General features: G+C 45.0%; 1 protein-coding gene across 2 annotated transcripts in view; it reads right to left on the bottom strand.

The window, feature by feature from the left end:
* Positions 1-21263, bottom strand: part of kif26ba (kinesin family member 26Ba) — a 216614-nt gene that overhangs the window by 117385 nt on the left and 77966 nt on the right. Inside the window, exons 3-4 of one of the 2 annotated variants that reach the window (XM_036955054.1) lie at positions 15857-16540; positions 10968-11038 (exon numbers count right to left, since the gene is read on the bottom strand). In XM_036955054.1, the coding sequence (XP_036810949.1) occupies positions 10968-11038; positions 15857-16540 (755 nt within the window). Of the gene's footprint in view, positions 1-10967; positions 11135-15856; positions 16541-21263 lie in introns of both variants that reach the window. The other variant, XM_036955053.1, reaches the window with a different exon arrangement.

The following is a 21263-nucleotide window of genomic DNA, read 5'->3' on the forward strand; positions in this document are numbered from 1 at the left end:
AACGTTCTCTCTGTTAGTTATTACACGTTCTCTCTCCTCTGTTAGTTATTACACGTTCTCTCTGTTAGTTATTACATGTTCTCTCTCGTCTGTTAGTTATTACACGTTCTCTGTTAGTTATTACACGTTCTCTGTCCATCTGTTAGTTATTACACGTTCTCTCTCCTCTGTTAGTTATTACACGTTCTCTCGCTGTTAGTTATTACACATTCTCTCTCCATCTGTTAGTTATTACACATTCTCTCTCCATCTGTTAGTTATTACACTTTCTCTCTCCATCTGTTAGTTATTACACGTTCTCTGTTAGTTATTACACGTTCTCTCTGTTAGTTATTACACGTTCTCTCTCCTCTGTTAGTTATTACACGTTCTCTCGCTGTTAGTTATTACATGTTCTCTCTCCATCTGTTATTACACGTTCTCTCTCCTCTTAGTTATTACACGTTCTCTCTCCTCTTAGTTATTACACGTTCTCTCTCGTCTGTTAGTTATTACACGTTCTCTCTCCTCTTAGTTATTACACGTTCTCTCTCCTCTGTTAGTTATTACACGTTCTCTCTCCATCTGTTAGTTATTACACGTTCTCTGTTAGTTATTACACATTCTCTCCCCATCTGTTAGTTATTACACGTTCTCTGTTAGTTATTACACGTTCTCTGTCCATCTGTTAGTTATTACACATTCTCTCTCCATCTGTTAGTTATTACACTTTCTCTCTCCTCTTAGTTATTACACGTTCTCTCTCCTCTTAGTTATTACACGTTCTCTCTCCATCTGTTAGTTATTACACGTTCTCTGTTAGTTATTACACATTCTCTCATCTGTTAGTTATTACACGTTCTCAGTTATTACACGTTCTCTGTCCATCTGTTAGTTATTACACGTTCTCTCTGTTAGTTATTACACGTTCTCTCTCCTCTGTTAGTTATTACACGTTCTCTCGCTGTTAGTGACACGTTCTCTCTCTGTTAGTTATTACATGTTCTCTCTCCATCTGTTAGTTATTACACGTTCTCTCTCCTCTTAGTTATTACACGTTCTCTCTCCTCTTAGTTATTACACGTTCTCTCTCCTCTGTTAGTTATTACACGTTCTCTCGCCATCTGTTAGTTATTACACGTTCTCTGTTGGTTATTACACATTCTCTCCCCATCTGTTAGTTATTACACGTTCTCTGTTAGTTATTACACGTTCTGTGTCCATCTGTTAGTTATTACACATTCTCTCTCCTCTGTTAGTTATTACACGTTCTCTCTCCTCTGTTAGTTATTACACGTTCTCTCTGTTAGTTATTACATGTTCTCTCTCCTCTGTTAGTTATTACACGTTCTCTCTCTATCTGTAAGTTATTACATGTTCTCTGTTAGTTATTACACGTTCTCTGTCCATCTGTTAGTTATTACACGTTCTCTCTCCTCTGTTAGTTATTACACGTTCTCTCTCCTCTTAGTTATTACACGTTCTCTCTCCTCTTAGTTATTACACGTTCTCTCTCCTCTGTTAGTTATTACACATTCTCTCGCCATCTGTTAGTTATTACACGTTCTCTGTTAGTTATTACACATTCTCTCACCATCTGTTAGTTATTACACGTTCTCTGTCCATCTGTTAGTTATTACACGTTCTCTCTCCTCTGTTAGTTATTACACGTTCTCTCTCCTCTGTTAGTTATTACACGTTCTCTCTGTTAGTTATTACATGTTCTCTCTCCTCTGTTAGTTATTACACGTTCTCTCTCTATCTGTTAGTTATTACACGTTCTCTGTTAGTTATTACACATTCTCTGTCCATCTGTTAGTTATTACACGTTCTCTCTCCTCTGTTAGTTATTACACGTTCTCTCTCCTCTGTTAGTTATTACACGTTCTCTCGCTGTTAGTTATTACACATTCTCTCTCCATCTGTTAGTTATTACACATTCTCTCTCCATCTGTTAGTTATTACACTTTATCTCTCCATCTGTTAGTTATTACACGTTCTCTGTTAGTTATTACACGTTCTCTCTGTTAGTTATTACACGTTCTCTCTCCTCTGTTAGTTATTACACGTTCTCTCGCTGTTAGTTATTACATGTTCTCTCTCCATCTGTTATTACACGTTCTCTCTCCTCTTAGTTATTACACGTTCTCTCTCCTCTTAGTTATTACACGTTCTCTCTCGTCTGTTAGTTATTACACGTTCTCTCTCCTCTTAGTTATTACACGTTCTCTCTCCTCTGTTAGTTATTACACGTTCTCTCTCCATCTGTTAGTTATTACACGTTCTCTGTTAGTTATTACACATTCTCTCCCCATCTGTTAGTTATTACACGTTCTCTGTTAGTTATTACACGTTCTCTGTCCATCTGTTAGTTATTACACATCCTCTCTCCATCTGTTAGTTATTACACTTTCTCTCTCCTCTTAGTTATTACACGTTCTCTCTCCTCTTAGTTATTACACGTTCTCTCTCCATCTGTTAGTTATTACACGTTCTCTGTTAGTTATTACACATTCTCTCTCCATCTGTTAGTTATTACACGTTCTCAGTTATTACACGTTCTCTGTCCATCTGTTAGTTATTACACGTTCTCTGTTAGTTATTACACGTTCTCTCTCCTCTGTTAGTTATTACACGTTCTCTCGCTGTTAGTGACACGTTCTCTCTCTGTTAGTTATTACATGTTCTCTGTCCATCTGTTAGTTATTACACGTTCTCTCTCTATCTGTTAGTTATTACACGTTCTCTGTTAGTTATTACACGTTCTCTGTCCATCTGTTAGTTATTACACGTTCTCTCTCCTCTGTTAGTTATTACACGTTCTCTCTCCTCTTAGTTATTACACGTTCTCTCTCCTCTTAGTTATTACACGTTCTCTCTCCTCTGTTAGTTATTACACGTTCTCTCGCCATCTGTTAGTTATTACACGTTCTCTGTTAGTTATTACACATTCTCTCACCATCTGTTAGTTATTACACGTTCTCTGTTAGTTATTACACGTTCTCTGTCCATCTGTTAGTTATTACACGTTCTCTCTCCTCTGTTAGTTATTACACGTTCTCTCTCCTCTGTTAGTTATTACACGTTCTCTCTGTTAGTTATTACATGTCCTCTCTCCTCTGTTAGTTATTACACGTTCTCTCTCTATCTGTTAGTTATTACACGTTCTCTGTTAGTTATTACACATTCTCTGTCCATCTGTTAGTTATTACACGTTCTCTCTCCTCTGTTAGTTATTACACGTTCTCTCTCCTCTGTTAGTTATTACACGTTCTCTCGCTGTTAGTTATTACACATTCTCTCTCCATCTGTTAGTTATTACACATTCTCTCTCCATCTGTTAGTTATTACACTTTCTCTCTCCATCTGTTAGTTATTACACGTTCTCTGTTAGTTATTACACGTTCTCTCTGTTAGTTATTACACGTTCTCTCTCCTCTGTTAGTTATTACACGTTCTCTCTCCTCTGTTAGTTATTACACGTTCTCTCTCCTCTGTTAGTTATTACACGTTCTCTCGCTGTTAGTTATTACACGTTCTCTCTCCATCTGTTAGTTATTACACGTTCTCTCTCCTCTGTTTCCCCAGCACATGTCTGATTTATCTCCCAGACACATGCTGGTTTTCATCATCTACACACCTCCTCTTAGTTTCATTGTTCTCTCTGCTAGCCATCAATACTCAGACGAGAGAAGAAGAAAGGAGAGGAAGGTAGAGGAAGGAAGAGGAAAGGAAGGGAGAGGAAAGGAAGGAGAAGGGAGAGGAAAGGAGGGGAAAGGAAAGGAGAGGAAAGGAAAGGGGAGGAAAGGAAAGGAGAGGAAAGGGGAGGAAAGGAAAGGAGAGGAAAGGGGAGGAGGAGAAAGGAAAGGGGAGGAAATGAGAGGAAGGGAAAGGGGAGAAGACGAAAAGGGAGAGGAGAGGAAGGTAGAGGAGAGGAAAGGAGAGGGGGGGAGAAGAGAGGAAGGTAGAGGAAGGTAGAGGAGAGGAAAGGAGAGGGGGGAGAAGAGGAGAAGGGAGAAGGGAGGAGAGGAAGTCGGACATAAGAAAGGACCATAAATCGTTGCTCACACACACACCTCATCCAGACATACAGGTCATGACACCTGTACCATAAAAAACACAGCCAGTTACAGCTGGCATAAATCTATAAACAGACAGGCAGGAGAGAGTGTGTGTCTGTGTGACAATGTGTGTGTGGAATGTCATTCAGGTGTGTGTGCAGCTAGAACCCCAAACACACACACCTCCATACAATTTACAACCCCCATCTCCTCTCACCTGCTTGACAGCCTGAACACAGCCAACACTGTCTGCTACACAGGCGAGCATGGCGAGCATGGCACTCGTAAATCACACACACACACACACACACACACACACACACACACACAACTGCAGCACCAAAGCTACAGAGCGATGTACACATATGGAAAAACCAGAATGAATTTATATAGAGTAAAGTTATCGAGTGCTGTACCTCATAGGTATGTATGTGTGTGTGTCCATATTGTATTCATTCTTTTCCCCAGCTAACTCACCTTACCATTATCAGGACATTATATTACGGAAACATTGGCACAGCCCGACACAGTGTAGCCATAACACTTATATAAAGCCATAAGTGTGGCCCTAACACGTATACAGTATAGCCCATAACTTACACCATTTGGTTCATTTTATAATATACAGTATGTGTACAAACGCTTAACCGTTTTGAGAGGGAGTTGGGAGTGAGATTGCCAGAATCAGTTTGTCTGTTAGAGTAGGGAAGGAACACAGACATAGGGCTCTATAAGTGTTAAACACACATCAGTTTGCAATTTCGTCATGGATAAAACTGGCGCACTGGCATTTTCCAGCCTTAACGTCAGGCTCAGCTATTTACCTGAGGAACATCAGCTTGCTTGCCTTGCCAATATCTGAGGTGTGCAGCGCTGCATGAAATTGTCCACTTTTGCACTTGTTTTTAAGACCCACAAAAAGCAGGTTGTAATGGTAACACAGTTGATAAAGGCATGGACTTTGAGAGTGGAAGCACAGCCTCTCCAGACATGACACACAGTGGCCATGGAAGGAGAGATGTTCATGACACACAGTGGCCATGGTAGGAGAGATGTTTATGACACACAGTGGCCATGGAAGGAGAGATATTCATGACACACAGTGGCCATGGTAGGAGAGATGTTCATGACACACAGTGGCCATGGAAGGAGAGATGTTCATGACACACAGTGGCCATGGAAGGAGAGATATTAATGACACACAGTGGCCATGGTAGGAGAGATGTTCATGACACACAGTGGCCATGGAAGGAGAGATGTTCATGACACACAGTGGCCATGGAAGGAGAGATATTAAATGACACACAGTGGCCATGGAAGGAGAGATGTTCATGACACACAGTGGCCATGGAAGGAGAGATATTCATGACACACAGTGGCCATGGTAGGAGAGATGTTCATGACACACAGTGGCCATGGAAGGAGAGATGTTCATGACACAGTGGCCATGGTAGGAGAGATGTTCATGACACACAGTGGCCATGGTAGGAGAGATGTTCATGACACACAATGGCCATGGTAGGAGAGATGTTCATGACACACAGTGGCCATGGTAGGAGAGATGTTCATGACACACAGTGGCCATGGAAGGAGAGATGTTCATGACACACAGTGGCCATGGTAGGAGAGATGTTCATGACACACAGTGGCCATGGAAGGAGAGATGTTCATGACACACAGTGGCCATGGAAGGAGAGATGTTCATGACACACAGTGGCCATGGAAGGAGAGATGTTCATGACACACAGTGGCCATGGTAGGAGAGATGTTCATGACACACAGTGGCCATGGTAGGAGAGATGTTCATGACACACAGTGGCCATGGAAGGAGAGATGTTCATGACACACAGTGGCCATGGAAGGAGAGATATTCATGACACACAGTGGCCATGGTAGGAGAGATGTTCATGACACACAGTGGCCATGGAAGGAGAGATATTCATGACACACAGTGGCCATGGTAGGAGAGATGTTCATGACACACAGTGGCCATGGAAGGAGAGATGTTCATGACACAGTGGCCATGGTAGGAGAGATGTTCATGACACACAGTGGCCATGGTAGGAGAGATGTTCATGACACACAATGGCCATGGTAGGAGAGATGTTCATGACACACAGTGGCCATGGTAGGAGAGATGTTCATGACACACAGTGGCCATGGAAGGAGAGATGTTCATGACACACAGTGGCCATGGTAGGAGAGATGTTCATGACACACAGTGGCCATGGAAGGAGAGATGTTCATGACACACAGTGGCCATGGAAGGAGAGATGTTCATGACACACAGTGGCCATGGAAGGAGAGATGTTCATGACACACAGTGGCCATGGAAGGAGAGATGTTCATGACACACAGTGGCCATGGAAGGAGAGATGTTCATGACACACAGTGGCCATGGAAGGAGAGATGTTCATGACACACAGTGGCCATGGTAGGAGAGATATTCATGACACACAGTGGCCATGGACGGAGAGATGTTCATGACACACAGTGGCCATGGACGGAGAGATGTTCATGACACACAGTGGCCATGGTAGGAGAGATGTTCATGACACACAGTGGCCATGGACGGAGAGATGTTCATGACACACAGTGGCCATGGAAGGAGATGTTCATGACACACAGTGGCCATGGAAGGAGAGATGTTCATGACACACAGTGGCCATGGATGGAGAGATGTTCATGACACACAGTGGCCATGGAAGGAGGGATGTTCATGACACACAGTGGCCATGGAAGGAGAGATGTTCATGACACACAGTGGCCATGGAAGGAGTGATGTGCCTTGAATCTCGTGCTTAGAAACATAAAAAACTATTGTTTTTTTCCCCCATTTTGTTAAGTTTGATTAAAATCCAATCATAGCCTACCCTCCTCCTAAACAAGGGCGATTTAGCAGCATCACATAGGTACATCTTTTTATCCTGGCGATTAGCCAAAACTAGCCTTAAATAAAGGGGTTTTAAATAGTCTAGTGAGAGTGAGAGTGCAGGAGTCTAGTATTTATGCATAGACGTGCAAATGTTATGCGTAAAGACATTTAGGCCTACGTGTGCACACAGTGCCATGGAACGAGAGAAGCGATTGAGGATATCGTGCCGCTGACCCGATCCTGTTTGGAAATATTGTTGTTGGTTTAAAAAACAGATTGATTGTACATGAGAACATACATGGCTGGAATGCAATGCAATTTCATCTGCTATTTCTGGAGAAGTGCAAATATGATCTGTAAGATGGTTCCATTATGTTTATAAAACGAGCACCATAACGCCAGGGGTGGAAAAAGTACCCAACTGTCATACTTGAGTAAAACTAAAGATACCTTAATAGAAAATGACTCAAGTAAAAGTGAAAGTCACCCAGTAAAATTCTACTTGAGTAAAAGTCTAAAAGTATTTGGTTTAAAATATACTTAAGTATCAAAAGTAAAAGTATAAATAATTTCAAACTCCTTATATTAAGCAAACCAGATTACACTATTTTATTTGTTTAATTACGGAAAGCCAGGGGCACACTCCAACACTCAGACATCATTTACAGACAAAGCATGTGTTTAGTGAGTCCGCCAGATCAGAGGCAGTAGGGACGACCAGGGATGTTCTGTTGATAAGTGTGTGAATTTGACTATTTTCCTGTCCTGCTTAACATTCAAAATGTAACAAGTACTTTTGGGTGTCAAGGAAAATGTAGTGAAGTAAAAGTATTCAAAAATATAAATAGCAAAGTCAAGTACAGATACCCCAAAGAACTACTTAAGTAGTACTTTAAAGTTTTTTTTACTTAAGTACTTTACACCACTGCCTAACGGTGAGTGGACCTTTATCCAGCTCCTGTGAAAAGTGGGTAAAACCCTCCATATTCTAAATTGCCTTGTCTGAATTATACACCCGCGGGGATCAATTACGGTGCCTGTAACTCTGTTTAGACATGACTACTTAAACAATTGCCTTGTCTTTTTAGGCCTTATCAATAGCCTAGTGAATTTAATATTTCTTATTGACTATGTTTGGCAGACTGCAATTTACAGTGGCCTAGCCCCTATATCAGGGTGAATGCTCTAGATGATGTTTAACAATGTATTTCTATATTGAAGCAATGCAACTAGAACAATGTGGACTGAAAACATATTTAGCAAATATGGGGCAGGCTATTTAACGAGTTAGGCTATAACGGACTAACATTCCAATTGGAGTTGATGACAACGCAATACATACATTTTTTAAAATATATAACCTGAAGAAACACCATATTTAGCCATGGAGCACGTTCTGATTGGCCAGTGAGGAGCCACGCCTCGACACACCCACAACTTGTTCATTCATCAAAACCCAGCTGCTGCGCCCAGCAGCACACCCCCGAACCTAGAACGCTACAGCCAGAGGTAAGATTTGCCAATACATTATGTTTGTTAAAATAGAGCCCATGGTGTCTGCCGCACAGATACCAGAGTTAACGTACAACACAGTTATCTAATTGTATCTCTATCCCTCCCTCTCTCCCTAACTATGTCAGGATGGAGAGAACAGAGACCAGGACTTAAGACAAATCAAAGGTTAGAATTATACATCTGGAAGAAAGACTACAGATCAGAGGTTTGGGTTTAATCTACAGAGATCAGAGGTGGTATATCCTTAATTATAAACTGGGTGGTTCGAGCCCTGAATACTGATTGGCTGACAGCCGCGCTATATCAGGCCATATACCATGGGTATAACAAAACACGTATTTTTACTGCTCTAATTACATTGGTAACCAGTTTATAATAGCAATAAGACACCTCTGGGTTTTGTGCCTAAGAACAGCCCATAGCCGTGGTATATTGGCCAAGTATCACACCCCCTCTGACCTTATTGCTTAATTATCAACCGGGTGGTTCGAGCCCCGAATGCTGATTGGCCTTGCGTTGTGCCTAAGAACAGCCCTTAGCCATGGCATATTGGCCATATACCACACCCCCCAGGCCTTATTGCTTTAAACATTCAGCAGTATTGGGAGATAGGACATTTAGGATAAGGTTCGTATTTGAGAAGGGATGTGTAACACAATGTATTGCAGAGTAAATACCTGGGAGGTATGCAATGCAGAATCCTCACATTTTTTGTGGGACAGCGTTTAGAGGAGAATGTCGGCCTCGATGTCTTAATAACTGTCATAGATACAGACACGGAGATATTAATGTTTTGACATTAGTTATTCATGTATCGCCTGAGTTATTGACGACTGTACTAGGATGTGTGCGTGTGTTTTATTGATGTACTGTCAGTCTCAATATTCCTGTTATTGATGATGTACAGAGCATTCAGAAAGTATTCAGGCTTCCCTTTTTCCACATTTTCTTACATTACAGCCTTTTCCCCCTCATCAATCTACACACAATACCCCATAATGACGAAATAAAAAAATACGTTTTTTTTTTTTTTTTTTTTAGATATTTCTGAAAATGTATTAAAAATGTAATATGGAAATATCAGCAGAAATTACAGCCTCAAGTCTTCTTGTGTATGAAGCTACAAGCTTGGCACACCTGTATTTGGGAAGTTTCTCCCATTCTTCCCTGCAGAACCTCTCAAGCTCTGTCAGGTTGGATGGGGAGTATTGCTGCAAAGCTATTTTCAGGTCTCTCCAAAAATCGGGTTCAAGTCCGGACTCTGGCTGGACCACTCAAGTACATTCAGAGACTTGTCCTGAAGTCAATCCCGTGTTGTTTTGGCTGTAGGGTCATTTTCCTTTTAGAAGGTGAACCTTTGCCCCATTCTGAGGTCCTGAGTGCTCTGGAGCAGGTTTTCATCAAGGTCCGTTCATCTTTCCCTCGATCCTGACTAGTCTCCGAGTCCCTGCCTCTGAAAAACATCTCCACAGCATGATGCTGCCACCACCATGCTTCATCGTTGGGATGGTGCCAGGTTTCTTCTAGACGTGGCGCTTAGCATTCAGGCCAAAGAGTTGAATCTTGGTTTCATCAGACCAGAGAATCTTGTTTCTCATGGTCTGAGAGTCCTTTAGGTGCCTTTTTGGCAAACTCCAAGCTGGCTGTCATGTGCCTTTTACTGAGGAGTGGCTTTTGTCTGGCCACTCTATCATAAAGGCCTGATTGGTGGAGTGCTGCAGAGATGGTTGTCCTTCTGAAAGGTTCTGCCATCTCCACAGAGGAACTCTGGAGCTCTGTCGGAGTGACCATTGGATTCTTGGTCACCTCCCTGACCAAGGCCCTTCTCCCCCGATTGCTCAGTTTGGCCGGGAGGCCAGCTCTAGGAAGAGTCTTGGTGGTTCCAAACTTCTTCCAATTAAAAATGAAGGAGGACACTGTGTTCTTGAGGACTTTCAATGCTGGTACCATTCCCCAGATCTGTGCCTCAACACAATCCTGTCTCGGAGCTCTACGGACAATTTGTCCGACCTCATGGCTTGGTTTTTGCTCTGACATGCACTGTCAACTGTGGGACCTCATAGAGACAGGTGTGTGCCTTTCCAAATCATGTCCAATTGAATTTACCATCAATTGATCAATTTCGAGTCTCATAGCAAAGGGTCTGAATACTTATGTAAATACTTGTGTTTTCTATTTTTAATACATTTGAAAACATTTCTAAAATTCTGTTTTTCATTTTGTCATTATGGGGTATTGTGTGTAAGATTGAGGCAAAACATTTAATCAACTTTAGGATAAGGCTGTAACGTAAAAAAACGTGGAAATGGTCAATACTTTCCGAATACACTGTAACTTATACGTCTACTGAATATACACACACACACACACACACACACACACACACACCTCTTTCCACACAGTTGACTCATTTGGGAAGATTGCAGGGGAAGGGCTGAAGGACTCTGCAGGCCTTTGTCAGTGTGTGTGTGTCTAACTGTGTGTTTACATGTACACTGTATGAAGGTGTGAAGTTATATAAATCTGGTTGTTCTTACCTGGCGAAGAACGATGCAGCGGCAGAGGTGGTGGTTGGGGTTGCCGTGGTAACCTGCAAAGTGGGAGGGACCTGGGAGGGTGAGGGGGCGGGGAGATCAGCATTGTAGTGGTTCAGAGCCTCCTCCGTCAGACCCTCTCTACACCCCTCTGATATCATCTGCGAGATCTACACACACACACAGCCATTATACAACAATAACAACACAAAAGAGAAAGGGGGACATCGGCGAGAGATGGTCACACATGTGACTGTAACAGACAGAAACAGTAGTAAGAATATAGGACTGGAGGAACTACACCTGTTTGTTTGCTTTAAGGAGAGAAAATAACAGGTTTTCCTTCCACTGGTGACACAGTGCCAGTCAGGCCAGAGGGAGACCTGGTGCCATCCTCCTCCATCTGTCACCTCCATATTACCCGACTGGCACAGCTCTCTCTCTCTCTCTCTTTCTCTCTCTCTCTCTCATTGTTCCTCTTGAACGTGTTGATCAAGTTAACCTTAACAATTTATTTTCAAATTTTCAGTAATGTTTGTTAAGTATAAAGAATATTCATAAAACTAATTCATTGGATTCATCTAGTGATTCATATAGTATTTTTGACTATAGGTGCTTTAGATTGTATGGGGCTGTAAGTCCTATCCAGTATCCACCACTAATATGTTGTCCTACCTGGATGGATGAAGCTCAGCGGCCATTTTGTGCCAGCAGGCTCACGCCATATCGCTGTATCAGCACTCTTTAAATGTCATCCCGATATAGAGAACCATTTATAAAGCTCTCTCTCTCTCTCTCTCCTTTCCCCCCCCCCCCCCCCCCCCAAACCTCTCCTTCTCCATCTCCTCACTGCTTTCTTCTCAACTCCCTAGCTTCCTCTCCTTCAACATGCACACACACCCCAGCAGTAGTGTAGCTCTGGAGGTTCTGTGTGACCTGTCTGAATTCACCGTGATTTATCATCATGTTCTCGCTCTGCTCTAATGGTAAAAGGAGTGTTAATGTCACACTATGTTTCTGCAGGGAAGAGGAGAGAGGAGCTACACAGGACACACACACACACGGTTGATTGATTGGCTAATTAGTGTAGAAGTAGTCTACTTGCATCATCCACAGACCAAAATACCTGATTTAGAAACAGAAATATAGGACATCTGCCACATACACCATACTGGGAGGTGTATGTGTGTGTGTGTGTGTGTGTGTGTGTGGCTACTCGATCGGGTGCCAGCACTTGACTGCTTGCGGGAGCCTAACCCTTCTTGATTAGCGTGCAGCTGTTCTACACTGCTAAAGCATGTTATTAGTATCACAGGGCTATGCTACAGGCTAGGCTATATGCTACTATGGCATAATGTGAAGACAATGGCTGACTGATGACTCTTTGATGGCATCGTGCCATCTCAGCACAAGGAAAATGGAGGGAAGAAATCAAATGGACTCGTATATCTTAAAGCTCCTGAGTGGCGCAGCGGTCTAAGGCACTGCATCTCAGTGCTAGAGGCATCACTACAGACCCTGGTTCGATCCCGGGATGTATCACAACCGGCCGTGATCGGGAGTCCCATAGGGCAGCGCACAATTGGCCCAGTGTCGTCTGAGTTAGGGGAGGGTTTGGCCGGGGAAGGTAGGCCGTCATTGTAAAATAAGAATTTATTCTTAACTGACTTGCCTAGTTAAATAAAGGTTACATTTAAATAATAATAATAATAATAATATCCTCCTGACTTTATTCCACAGACACACAGTGTATTTCTAGTAGCACCCTGGGCTGTGTGCCAGCGGGCCTCAGAGAGGTGACCTTGGGACAGAGGATGGCGGGAGAGAGGAGAGAAAAGGAGGGAGGGGACAGAGGGAGAGAGGAGAGAAAAGGAGGGAGGGGACAGAGGGAGAGAAAAGGGGGAGGGGACGGAGGGAGAGAAAAGGGGGAGGGGACGGAGGGAGAGAAAAGGGGGAGGGGACGGAGGGAGAGAAAAGGGGGAGGGGACGGAGGGAGAGAAAAGGGGGAGGGGACGGAGGGAGAGAAATGGGGGAGGGGACAGAGGGAGAGAAAAGGAGGGAGGGAGAGAGGAGAGAAAAGGGAGAGAAAAGGGGGGAGGGGACGGAGGGAGAGAAAAGGGGGGAGGGGACGGAGGGAGAGAGGAGAGAAAATGAGGGAGGGGACGGAGGGAGAGAAAAGGGGGAGGGGACAGAGGGAGAGAAAAGGAGGGAGGGAGAGAGGAGAGAAAAGGGAGAGAAAAGGGGGGAGGGGACGGAGGGAGAGAAAAGGGGGGAGGGGACGGAGGGAGAGAAAATGAGGGAGGGGACGGAGGGAGAGGAAAAGGGGGGAGGGGACGGAGGAGAGAAAAGGGGGAGGGGACGGAGGAGAGAAAAGGGGGAGGGGACGGAGGAGAGAAAAGGGGGAGGGGACGGAGGGAGAGAAAAGGAGGGATAGAGGAGAGAAAAGGAAGGAGGGGACGGAGGGAGAGAAAAGGGGGAGGGGACGGGGGAGAGAAAAGGGGGAGGGGACGGAGGAGAGAAAAGGGGGAGGGGACGGAGGAGAGAAAAGGGGGAGGGGACGGAGGGAGAGAAAAGGAGGGATAGAGGAGAGAAAAGGGGGAGGGGACGGAGGGAGAGAAAAGGAGGGATAGAGGAGAGAAAAGGAAGGAGGGGACAGGAGGGGAAGAAAAGGAAGGATGGGACGGAGGGGGAGAAAAGGAAGGATGGGACGGAGGGAGAGAAAAGGAAGGATGGGACGGAGGGGGAGAAAAGGAAGGATGGGACCGGAGGGGGAGAAAAGGAAGGATGGGACGGAGGGAGAGAAAAGGAAGGATGGGACGGAGGGAGAGAAAAGGAAGGATGGGATGGAGGGGGAGAAAAGGAAGGATGGGACCGGAGGGGGAGAAAAGGAAGGATGGGACGGAGGGAGAGAAAAGGAAGGATGGGACGGAGGGAGAGAAAAGGAAGGATGGGACGGAGGGAGAGAAAAGGAAGGATGGGACGGAGGGGGAGAAAAGGAAGGATGGGACGGAGGGGGAGAAAAGGAAGGAGGGGACGGAGGGGGAGAAAAGGAATGAGGGGATGGAGGGGGAGAAAAGGAAGGAGGGGATGGAGGGGGAGAAAAGGAAGGAGGGGACGGAGGGGGAGAAAAGGAAGGAGGGGACGGAGGGGGAGAAAAGGAAGGAGGGGACGGAGGGGGAGAAAAGGAAGGATGGGACGGAGGGAGAGAAAAGGAGGGAGGGGACAGAGGGAGAGAGGAGAGAAAAGGAGGGAGGGGACAGAGGGAGAGAGGAGAGAAAAGGAGGGAGGGAGTGGAGGACACAGACAGGGTGTGAGGGATGATTCAACAGAAGGGTTAGAAAAAGGCTTAGGGGAGGTGAAGAAGGGTTAGGAGTGTAGGGGAAAGGGGAGAGTGAGGGAGAGACAAGATGATGATGAGGGGGGTGAGGGAGATGAGGGGAACAGGGGAGATGAGGGGAACAGGGGAGATGAGGGGAACAGGGGAGATGAGGGGAACAGGGGAGATGAGGGGAACAGGGGGTGGGAGAGAGATGCGAGGTGAGGGACAGGGGGTGGTAGGGAGATGTGAGGTGAGGGACAGGGGGTGGGAGAGAGATGTGAAGTGAGGGACAGGGGGTGGGAGAGAGATGTGAGGTGAGGGACAGGGGGTGGGAGAGAGAGGCATGAGGTGAGGGACAGGGGGTGGGAGAGAGATGTGAGGTGAGGGACAGGGGGTGGTAGGGAGATGTGAGGTGAGGGACAGGGGGTGGGAGAGAGATGTGAGGTGAGGGACAGGGGGTGGGAGAGAGATGTGAGGTGAGGGACAGGGGGTGGGAGAGAGATGTGAGGTGAGGGACAGGGGGTGGGAGAGAGAGGCATGAGGTGAGGGACAGGGGGTGGGAGAGAGATGTGAGGTGAGGGACAGGGGGTGGTAGGGAGATGTGAGGTGAGGGACAGGGGGTGGGAGAGAGATGTGAGGTGAGGGACAGGGGGTGGGAGAGAGATGTGAGGTGAGGGACAGGTGGTGGGAGAGAGAGGCATGAGGTGAGGGACAGGGGGTGGGAGAGAGAGGCATGAGGTGAGGGACAGGGGGTGGGAGAGAGAGATGTGAGGTGAGGGAGGTGAGGGACAGGGGGTGGTAGGGTGATGAGGGAGAACAGGGGTGTGACAGGAGAGTTCCCTCGAGTCCTCGATATTAGGATATTCATTATTAGATGTAATCAGAGCACAGAGCACTAACTCTCTCTCTCTCTCTCTCTCTAATTTGTACATACTTTAAGAATGATTTTACATACTCCCCCCCCCTCCCACCACCTGTCTCTTTCGATAACAGTTTACAGTCCTCACCCAGAAGCCGTTGTTCCAAGAGTTGTCCTCATCTTCCCTTCGGTTACCACTCACAGCTGAGGACAGCCTCCACTCACATACAAACACTTTGTCTGACCCCTTGCTCATGGCTAATATACGTCATCAGGGCCAAACACAATCTAATGAACCCTACGTGACTCGACACCCGGGACAGACTGCAACTCGATTTCAGAGGAAAAGGGAGGACAGAAGCTCAGTTCAACCTCAGAGTTCCACCTCTCCCTTTGGTCAACAAATTGGGGGAGACATTTTGAAAAACAAGGTCAATCCCTGTGAAAATGGGCCCTAAAGTCAGACACGGAACATAACAATTCCACATTTTGTTTTGTGCCAACCCTCTTTCCAGTTACGCCTTTTTGGAAACAGATCCCCAAATTCTATCTACCTGCACTATCACACACACACACACACACACACACACACACACACACACACACACACACACACACACACACACACACACACACACACACACACACACACACACACACACACACACACACACACACACACACACACACACACACACACACACACACACACACCTGGTAGGGGTAGAGTGTGACTCCTCCTCCATTGCTGCGAGACATGTACTGGTGAGCCTGCAGGGCAGCCGTGCTCAGTAACGCTCTGCTACCAGAACCGTTATTACTGGGGCTGTGGGGCGGCTGGGCACCGCTGGCTTTACTGCTGTGTGCCGGAGAGACGCTCCTCCTCTCAACCCCCAAGCCGACCCCTAGGGAGCTGGGCTTGGACCCATGGCAGGGGTATCCTCCCTGATGCACAGAGGATGGAGCTGGCGATGAGGAGGCTGGGGCTAGAGCTGAAGAGGCTGCCTGGGCAGAGGTTTGCCCCACAGATGCTGCACCTTGGCAGGGGTTGGAGGCAGTGTGGCTGGGGCTTGAGGATGATGCACTAGAGGAGGACGGAGGCATGGTAGGGTGGTGTGGGTGTGGATGGGGGTAGGCTGCTGAGGCTGGGAGGAGGTAGGCCCAGTCCCGTGGTGCTGTGGGGCCCTGGGGAAGGCCACTGCGGCTGGGCAGGGTGGGGGGCGAGCTGGGGGACAGGTCCCACTGGTCCAAGGTCAGCACCATGTGGACTGCTTCCTGTTTCAGCTGGGTCAGATGAGTGGAACACACGTCACAGCGACTGTCACGCTCGTTCCACGCCCGCCGCGAGCTGTTGGGCACCTGGAGCTTGTCGTGGAGGAGGAGGGAGAAGGAAGGATCCTACGAAATATAGAGAACAAGAGAAGGAGAAAGGTGATTAGTTAAGTTATTTACACTTGTTGACAACACTGCATCATCACAATGCAGAGGACTGTGGATCTGAAATAGGCTGTGATTGATTCTGATGGTAGCGGACATTATACTAACAATGGAGAAACTAACACACACACAGAGCACACACACACAGAAAACACACACACAGAGAACACTGGATTTGTATCTAGTTGAGCACTCTGAAGCTCTCTGTTCAGAGAGATAAAGCTTCTAAGAGTTGACTGAACAAACAAAAAGGTCTTTCTCCTGTCTGACTTTGTCTGCTTGTTTGGTTTAGCAGAAGAAGAAAGACAAAGGCAGAACTCATTAACCAAGTTGTTCAGAGAGAGATTGAAACTACAGATAGAGAAACAAATGAAGAAAAAGGGAAAAATAAGAGATACAGAGAGGAGAGAGAACAGGGTTGGAGTAGACAGAGAGAAACAGAGAGAGAGACCACTTCTGGGAAAATTGGAAAACACTAAACAATCAACAACACGAAGAATTATCTATCCAAAATGGAGATGTATGGGTAAACCACTTCTCCAATCTTTTTGGCTCTATAACAAAGAATAAAGAGCAAAAACATATACATGATCAAATACAGATCTTAGAATCAACTATTAAAGACTACCAGAACACACTGGATTCTCCAGTTACATTGAATGAGTTACAGGACAAAATAAAAACCCTCCAACCCAAAAAGGCCTGTGGTGTTGATGGTATCCTCAATAAAATGATCAAATATACAGACAACAAATTCCAATTGGCTATACTAAAACTCTTTAACATCATCCTTAGCTCTGGCATCTTCCCCAATATTTGGAACCAGGGACTGATCACCCCAATCCACAAAAGTGGAGACAAATTTGACCCCAATAACTACCGTGGAATATGTGTCAACAGTAACCTTGGGAAAATCCTCTGCATTATCATTAACAGCAGACTCGTACATTTCCTCAATGAAAACAATGTACTGAGCAAATGTCAAATTGGCTTTTTACCAAATTACCGTACAACATACCATGTATTCACCCTGCACACCCTAATTGACAACCAAACAAACCAAAACAAAGGCAAAGTCTTCTCATGCTTTGTTGATTTCAAAAAAGCCTTCGACTCAATTTGGCATGAGGGTCTCCTATACAAACTGATGGAAAGTGGTATTGGGGGTAAAACATACGACATTATAAAATCCATGTACACAAACAACAAGTGTGCGGTTAAAATTGGCAAAAAACACACACATTTCTTCACACAGGGTCGTGGGGTTAGACAGGGATGCAGCTTAAGCCCCACCCTCTTCAACATATATATGAACGAATTGGTGCAGGCACTAGAAAAGTCTGCAGCACCTGGCCTCCCCCTGCTAGAATCCGAAGTCAAATGTCTGCTGTTTGCTGATGATCTGGTGCTTCTGTCACCAACCAAGGAGGGCCTACAGCAGCATCTAGATCTTATGCACAGATTCTGTCAGACCTGGGCCCTGACAGTAAATCTCAGTAAGACCAAAATAATGTTGTTCCAAAAAAGGTCCAGTCACCAGGACCACAAATACAAATTCCATCTAGACACTGTTGCCCTAGAACACACAAAAAACTATACATACCTTGGCCTAAACATCAGCGCCACAGGTAACTTCCACAAAGCTGTGAACGATCTGAGAGACAAGGCAAGAAGGGCATTCTATGCCATCAAAAGGAACATACATTTCAACATACCAATTAGGATTTGGCTAAAAATACTTGAATCAGTCATAGAGCCCATTGCCCTTTATGGTTGTGAGGTCTGGGGTCCGCTCACCAACCAAGACTTCACAAAATGGGACAAACACCAAATTGAGACTCTGCACGCAGAATTCTGCAAAAATATCCTCCGTGTACAACGTAGAACACCAAATAATGCATGCAGAGCAGAATTAGGCCGATACCCACTAATTATCAAAATCCAGAAAAGAGCCGTTAAATTCTATAACCACCTAAAAGGAAGCGATTCCCAAACCTTCCATAACAAAGCCATCACCTACAGAGAGATGAACCTGGAGAAGAGTCCCCTAAGCAAGCTGGTCCTGGGGCTCTGTTCACAAACACAAACACACCCTACAGAGCCCCAGGACAACAGCACAATTAGACCCAACCAAATCATGAGAAAACAAAAAGATAATTACTTGACACATTGGAAAGAATTAACAAAAAAACAGAGCAAACTAGAATGCTATTTGGCCCTACACAGAGAGTACACAGCGGCGGAATACCTGACCACTGTGACTGACCCAAAATTAAGGAAAGCTTTGACTATGTACAGACTCAGTGAGCATAGCCTTGCTATTGAGAAAGGCCGCCGTAGGCAGACATGGCTCTCAAGAGAAGACGGGCTATGTGCTCACTGCCCACAAAATGAGGTGGAAACTGAGCTGCACAATCATGAGCTGCACAATCTCTCTCTCTCTGTGTCTTTTGCCACATTTCAGGCTTCAAACATAAATATATAAAACTGTATTTTTTTGTGAAGAATCAACAACAAGTGGGACACAATCATGAAGTGGAACGACATTTATTGGATATTTCAAACTTTTTAACAAATCAAAAACTGAAAAATTGGGCGTGCAAAATTATTCAGCCCCTTTACTTTCAGTGCTGCAAACTCTCTCCAGAAGTTCAGTGAGGATCTCTGAATGATCCAATGTTGACCTAAATGACTAATGATGATAAATACAATCCACCTGTGTGTAATCAAGTCTCCGTATAAATGCACCTGCACTGTGATAGTCTCAGAGGACCGTTAAAAGCGCAGAGAGCATCATGAAGAACAAGGAACACACCAGGCAGGTCCGAGATACTGTTGTGAAGAAGTTTAAAGCCGGATTTGGATACAAAAAGATTTCCCAAGCTTTAAACATCCCAAGGAGCACTGTGCAAGCGATAATATTGAAATGGAAGGAGTATCAGACCACTGCAAATCTACCAAGACCTGGCCGTCCCTCTAAACTTTCAGCTCATACAAGGAGAAGACTGATCAGAGAGGCAGCCAAGAGGCCCATGATCACTCTGGATGAACTGCAGAGATCTACAGCTGCACAAATCTGGCCTTTATGGAAGAGTGGCAAGAAGAAAGCCATTTCTTAAATATATCCATAAAAAGCGTTGTTTAAAGTTTGCCACAAGCCACCTGGGAGACACACCAAACATGTGGAAGAAGGTGCTCTGGTCAGATGAAACCAAAATTGAACTTTTTGGCAACAATGCAAAACGTTATGTTTGGCGTAAAAGCAACACAGCTGAACACACCATCCCCACTGTCAAACATGGTGGTGGCAGCATCATGGTTTGGGCCTGCTTTTCTTCAGCAGGGACAGGGAAGATGGTTAAAATTGATGGGAAGATGGATGGAGCCAAATACAGGACCATTCTGGAAGAAAACCTGATGGAGTCTGCAAAAGACCTGAGACTGGGACGGAGATTCGTCTTCCAACAAGACAATGATCCAAAACATAAAGCAAAATCTACAATGGAATGGTTCAAAAATAAACATATCCAGGTGTTAGAATGGCCAAGTCAAAGTCCAGACCTGAATCCAATCGAGAATCTGTGGAAAGAACTGAAAACTGCTGTTCACAAATGCTCTCCATCCAACCTCACTGAGCTCGAGCTGTTTTGCAAGGAGGAATGGGAAAAAATGTCAGTCTCTCGATGTGCAAAACTGATAGAGACATACCCCAAGTGACTTACAGCTGTAATCGCAGCAAAAGGTGGCGCTACAAAGTATTAACTTAAAGGGGCTGAATAATTTTGCACGCCCAATTTTTCAGTTTTTGATTTGTTAAAAAAGTTTGAAATATCCAATAAATGTCGTTCCACTTCATGAATGTGTCCCACTTGTTGTTGATTCATCACAAAAAATACAGTTTTATATCTTTATGTTTGAAGCCTGAAATGTGGCAAAAGGTCAAAGTTCAAGGGGGCCGAATACTTTCGCAAGGCACTGTATATATATATATAAATAATATTACATTTGTAATGTCTTTATTGTTTTGAAACTTCTGTATGTGTAATGTTTACTGTTAATTTTTATTGTTTATTTCACTTTTGTAGAAACGAGCCCTCTCAGTCAGCTGGTGTTGGACCTCACCAACCAAGCTGAGCCCAGAAACAAGCCCTCTTAGTCAGCTGGTGTTGGACCTCACCAACCAAGCTGAGCCCAGAAACGAGCCCTCTCAGTCAGCTGGTGTTGGACCTCACCAACCAAGCTGAGCCCAGAAACGAGCCCTCTCAGTCAGCTGGTGTTGGACCTCACCAACCAAGCTGAGCCCAGCACTGCTTCAAAAGAAAGAGGTCCAATAAACAAAATCATGAACCAATCAAAGGACTCATATTTACAACATTGGAAAAAACAAAACAAAATCCCAAAGCCGACTAAATTGCTATCTGACCCAAAACAGAGAATATGAACTGGCAGATTATCTCTACTTTGTCAGAGATATGAAGCAGAGACAGATCCTTCCCAAGTACAGGCTGAGTGACCACCGATTGGCAATAGAAACCGGCAGACATAAAAAGATATGGCTTCCCAAAGAGGAGTGTGTATGTGGTCACTGCATGACAGGGGAGGTAGAGACAGAGATGCACTTTCTCCTTTACTGTGATAAATATTCCTCACCAAGAGATTCATCATTCACAGAAATGGCTACATT

This window comes from Oncorhynchus mykiss, chromosome 19 (genome assembly GCF_013265735.2).
Source record: "Oncorhynchus mykiss isolate Arlee chromosome 19, USDA_OmykA_1.1, whole genome shotgun sequence".
Classification (NCBI taxonomy): domain Eukaryota; kingdom Metazoa; phylum Chordata; class Actinopteri; order Salmoniformes; family Salmonidae; genus Oncorhynchus; species Oncorhynchus mykiss.